General features: G+C 40.2%; 1 protein-coding gene across 1 annotated transcript in view; it reads right to left on the bottom strand.

The window, feature by feature from the left end:
• Jph1 (junctophilin 1) overlaps positions 1-5,747 on the bottom strand; it is a 72,574-nt gene extending 66,827 nt beyond the window's left edge. Inside the window, 2 exon segments of the mRNA XM_010622412.3 lie at positions 1-111; positions 5,344-5,747. The exon segment at positions 1-111 is cut by the window's left edge and continues 16 nt beyond it. Coding sequence (XP_010620714.2) covers positions 1-111; positions 5,344-5,722 — 490 coding nt within the window. The 5' untranslated portion in view covers positions 5,723-5,747.
• Positions 5,748-5,753: the final 6 nt, after the last annotated feature.

Raw genomic sequence — 5,753 nt, 5'->3', positions numbered from 1 at the left:
CCAGCGAGGTGCGCAGGGGCGAGCGGATCACGGTGGCCATGCCGTAGGGCACGCTCTGGCGCACGCCGTAGCCATGCCGCATGCCTCCAGCCCACTGGCCCTGGTAGGTACCTTCGGGAGACCACGAGAAAGCACAGCGTGAGTGGGGGCACTAGACACACAGAGGCCTGCAAGCCTGGGTGCGCTGGGAGGGCTCAGAACAAGGGGCGCGGGTGGGTTACTTTTTATCCACTTGTGAATCCTCATCTGGTGATTGTGGCCTTGTGGCTATACTGTAATTACGTAGGATTTCCCAATAGTCTAATTTTTGCTTTTCATTTAAAGCTTCATGCATATTTTCACATGACAATCACACATTCCCAATTCAAAAAAGAGTCATTAGGAAACAGCTTTCCCCCTGAAATGAAACCAAAATTGCTTCTAATGAAGGTAGTGCAAAAAAAGATGAAATAAATAGTTTGTCTATTTCATTCTAATTTTATTAACTTTAAAAACCTGTGAAAATGACTTTTAGAGGTCATGTCAGTATAACATTCCAACAAGCACAAAGCCTAAAACTATTGACAGATCTGAATAGTTGAATCATGATTCAAATGGAATGACCTTAGATTTTCTATTAAATTCACTCAGTGCTTTTCAGGGTAGGGAAAAACATTTAAAGGACTAACATCTGTATTTGAATGATAAGAGCGACCTGATAAATACAGTATCTATCCTAACTAGTAAACTATAATGAAATAATGAAAAAAAATGGGCAATTTAACATTGTTGTGCTTCCAAGGTCAAGTTCTGTACATTACTTGCTAAATTTCTTTCTCCTGGCCATTCTCTTTATGAATTTTTCCAGCTTCTACTACTATATTAAGAATCACATTACTAACTGCAAGCACCCTGAAGGCAGGAATTACTTCGTAAACGAACATAAAATTCTCAAGCTCTCAGGTTTGTATATCCTGTGGCCTGTGTTTTTATGTTAGGCTTAACAGCTATGCTGGCTAATGAGAGCACACCCTTGGGCCAGGGGTTTAGCTCGGTGGTGCCTCTGCAAAGTATACCCTTTAGCCTTGAAAAAACTGAGATAAAGCCAGAGGAAACCTCTCCTGTTACTATACAGACTTTAGTTTTGAGCAAAGATGTATTTGACACTTTTAGGAACAGGGTATCTTTAATAGCACTTAGTTTCAGTAAGTTCAACTAAACAAGTAACGAAAGATGTTTCAAAAATAATTTGGTATAGATTTTAAAATAATCTTTAGAGGAAATAAAGGTTAAATAGGGATTTGAGAATTTTCAAAGTTGAGGTCATTTAACTAAAGGCAAATTTTACATTGTAGTATTCCCCAAAAGCAACTATCTAGAAATTTTAAAATGTAATCGTTTGTGTTATAACTCAACAATGTCATTAAAAATATACTGTGATTATAGTCTGTCTTAACCTTGTTCCATTTCTGATTATTTAGGTTTACTTTGCACTTTGCATTTTATATGACCACAAGCACATCTCCAATGCATCGGATGTGTTATATTCAATACATTGTACAATCACAGATTTCCAGTGCATAGGATATATATCATTCTAAATATACTGAACAATAATGCTAGTGATTTTACAGCATTGTGTAAACAAAGACTGATTATTTCATTGCACTTAAAAGATGAAATTTAATGGTTCTCAAATCATGTTTTGACAAATTCCAAGACAACTGTTCATTCTGAAATATTTATGCCATATAAACAGCCAAAACTAGAGTGACTGTGAGTGGAATTGGTCTGGTACTATGAGTGTCATATTCTGAGTAGATGTGAAGTCTTAACTCGATGTCTATGAACCTCTGAATGGGAGGGTGAGCCACAGTTTTCTCAAGAGGATAAACCCCAAAGGCTAAGATAGTTATATAAAACATTTCCGGGTAAGAAGAGTCCTACTGAATACTAGCTATCTCCAAACACTGCCACCTCAACAGGAAAGCAAGCAGAATTATTAGGAAATTTCGACTTTGATATTTCCTTTGCCTATCTAAAAATCTAAATGCTAGGGTAAATGGTATACAGCCAGACTTACACATACTAAAACAACCTTATTTTTTAATACTTTGCTTCATTTAAAAGTGCTATAATCATCCTTCAAACTTTTCTGTTTATTTTGCTAGAACAATTTGTAAAGATGCTGCTAGATGTATTTATGCTTTTTAAAATGATCATACCATTTTTCTTAAGTGTTAATCACTGATGGACAATTCATAACTAGTTTCCTTAAACTGGTATCTCCAGAAGACCAGTATTTAGAATTTTCAAAGTATTGTTTGAAAATCCAGGCTGTTTATAAAGCAATAGCAATAATTAGAAAGTTGAAGTCTCTGCTTAACTCTCAGATAGGGAGGGGGATGGAGAACAGTAACACTGGCCACATTTCCCTCCTATTTTGTTAAATTATAGTAGATAAAAGAGTTCTTTTATGGCATTTCTAGAAACTAATTTAGAGTCAAACTGTAAGTAGTTCATCTGAAATTTAAAATAGGTTTCATTTAGTCAATGAACATAAGGAAAAAAGTGTATTTATGAAGCAGGTGGGTTTCAGCTTCTTCCTGCTGCTCAGATAAAGTTATAATTAGTTCCTCTTGATTCCTAAAATATAGATCCATATTTCACAAGTGTAAAAATTATTTTTTGCAGGTTTTGTTTTAAATTGTGTTCATCTGGGAGCTGAATTTTTAGATCTAGCCCTCATAACTGCACAATCTTGTGGTGGAAGGGATCCAATTTAGGAGTTTCAAATTTGGGACCGCTCCATGCCAAACTTAAATTTATAGGTTATAAATCTGCTAAGTGCAACTATATAGTTAACAAAATGATGCATCTATTTCAATTGTTTTATGACAACTGAAAAAACAAATTGCAGATCAGCACTTGAACCAAAAATTTTGGGCACCTAGGCTTGTATTTCATGAGCACAGTACTAATTTATTCTTAATTAATATTCAGGGGGATTCTATTTCAGCAATACTTTACACACAAACCACTAACAAAATGAATTGTGATACTTTTTCTTTCTCTTCCTTTAGCCTAATGTCACCACAAAAGACAAGGAAATAGACTGTCCCTCATTCTGTACAGGAATGGAGATGTAGTGGTGTGGAAAATGCAAGCAAAACAAGCTTACTTTTTTTTAGTAAGAATAGCGAAAGTGATATTCCTCTCTGGCCAAAAATCTTGTTATGAAATAGTCATAACAATGTACTTCCATTTAATGAGTAAGGAAATGCTAATGAAGTGACATGAGAAAAAAAAAAGTTGACTAGCAGAGAGTAGACATTCAAAAGTGATTTTGAACTTTTTTTCCTAATTATAGCACATTAGTGGGTTTTTTGGAGGATAGAAAAAGAAAAACCACAGTAGAAAAACTTGAAAACAGAAGACATATTATTCATAAAGTCATTCTGAGGATTTACTTGTACACATAGCCAGCTTTCACTGTGCTATATATATTTAGATTACTAGGTATAGTGAAAACTCTGAACCAAGGTATTTTATTTAATTAGTAACTTTAAAAAACTTACTTTTAACTTTACTTTTAAAAGTATTTTTAACCTTCCGAAACTGAACTATCCATGGTCTTCTTAAAATATTATAAAATGCCTGCATTTTGGGGCCGGGGATTTAGCTCAGCAGTTCGATGGCTTGCCTTGCAAGAGCAAGGACCCAAGTTCAATCCCTGGTACCAAAAAAACAAAACAAAACAAAAAACAAAACAAAAACAAAACAAAATAATAAAATGCCTGCATTTAAAAAATTTTTGCATTCCTCTCTTGTTCATGGAATTTTTTTGGAAGCTGAGGCTTCCGATAAAATCACAAACATTTATAGGGATGTCAATGCAGGCACTTTAGGCCTATTCAGAACACTTAAGGGCCCTGATTAACTAGTATTGAACTCAGGACTCAAAAATAGCCTACAGAAAAGCATTAAAAGTTTTTTTCCCTTTTAATCCATAAGAACCATATCCTTTATTTATATTGTAGGATGAAAAGATGTCCTTTTTAGAAAATCCTATCATTCTGTTGTTTTGCATTTGAAACACAGCCCAAGTGTTCTGAATAAGTGAAGTGTACAAACTGTAAGCTTATATATATAAGCAATGGAATAACTGAGGTTGCAGTGGGCTGGAGATACTCTTAATTGGAGCCCTTTAATATCCTTCAACTCTGAGCAGCTTAATTCCAAAAGGTGACATTGCCTCCTACAATCCTTTTTGATTAAATATGATTTTGTTTATTATCAGGAAATGTACCTTGCCAGAGCATAAGTCATTCATCTTTCTCATCTTTGTATACAAAGAAATTCAAGTTTTGACACCTGTTTCAATAATGTATATTTTCCTAATTAGAAAAAGGAACTGCTATAAACACAATTTCTTTTACAAATTTTGTTAACTATTAAAACAAGGTGATTTTTGTTCATAGCCAGGCTTACTGTTTGGGACATACACATCAATGCAAATCAGTGATTTAGTAGTACTATTCTCAGGAGCAAAGTACTGAAGCTGCTAACTCAGCAGCTACAGGAACAACATACTTTTCAACTGCATTTTAAAAAATACAGTTGCCCATTTCTAAAATGTTTTCTCAATAATTTGTCCAAAGATTCCAGATCAGTTAAAGCTGCTATTCTTTTAATCGAAAACCAGTACTTTAAGGAACCGGAAAAAACTGGGAAGCGGGGAAAAAAAAATTCCCTGAATCCCACCAGCATCAGGTGGTCTCTCCGTGCCCATAACCAGTATGCTTCCAAATGCACAGTAAATAAGGTTCAGTTCCCCAACATCCTAGTTATGGGGTTCTGGCTTCTATCTTTAGGCTACTAGAGGACCAGAAGCGAAACCCGAGACTCCAGGTGAAACCAACCCGGGAACGGTCAGCACCCACCGGCAGCTTCACAAGCTCAGGTCGTTCGTTCTAACTCCACAGAAGTGGCGATTTCAAACCCGGCCGGGAGAGGGAGGGATCAGGAACGTAATGTCACGGGCTCAAGTGACAGCGTCCTCTCTCCAGCCCAACCCTCGCGGGCGGTGCTCCCTCCGGGTGGCGGCGCAGCGCTGGCCAGGTATATTCATGCCTCGCTCCCCCTTCCCCGGGCGTGGACACTGCCCTCTCCGAGAGCCGGGTCAGAGCAAACCCTCGGGCACCAGTTGCGTCCCGCAGCCCCCTCGGCCGGCGGGAGGGCGCGGGAGGCCCCCAGGTGTTTTGGCGGTTTTCCGGACACGTGCGCCTCGCGTCCTCCCCGCTTCCCCGCAGCCCGGGCAGAGCCCAGGGCACCACTGGCGGGGCCGCCCGCGACGCCGCTCACCTCCGTCCCCGTAGGTCTCCACGCCGTACCCGTCCTGCAGCCCGTTACTCCAGGTACCCTCGTAGCGGGCGGGGGTGCACAGGCTCTGCCGGACCCCGTAGCGCCCCTTAAAACCATGTGACCACTCCCCCCGGTACATCCACTTGCCCTTCGTCTCCACCCCCAGCCCGTGCCTCTTGCCCTGCGCCCAGTAGCCCTGGTAGGTGTTGCCGCTGGGCCAGGTGTAGCCTCCGACCACCTCGAAGCCGTGCGACCAGGAGCCAGAGTACTCGCCCTGGCCCTTGGGCCCCGTGCAGATGCCATGCCCGTGCGCCTTGCCCTCCTCCCAGCCGCCGCAGTAGGTGCCGCCATCGTCGAAGTCGAACCTTCCGCCCGTCATTCGGGGGGCAGCCCCTGCGCGCTCCCCGCGG

Source organism: Fukomys damarensis, unplaced genomic scaffold (assembly GCF_012274545.1).
Source record: "Fukomys damarensis isolate Sample0158 unplaced genomic scaffold, DMR_v1.0_HiC HiC_scaffold_5, whole genome shotgun sequence".
NCBI lineage: Eukaryota > Metazoa > Chordata > Mammalia > Rodentia > Bathyergidae > Fukomys > Fukomys damarensis.
Note: the sequence above shows the minus strand (reverse complement) of the source record. Positions and strands in the feature narration are given on the sequence as shown.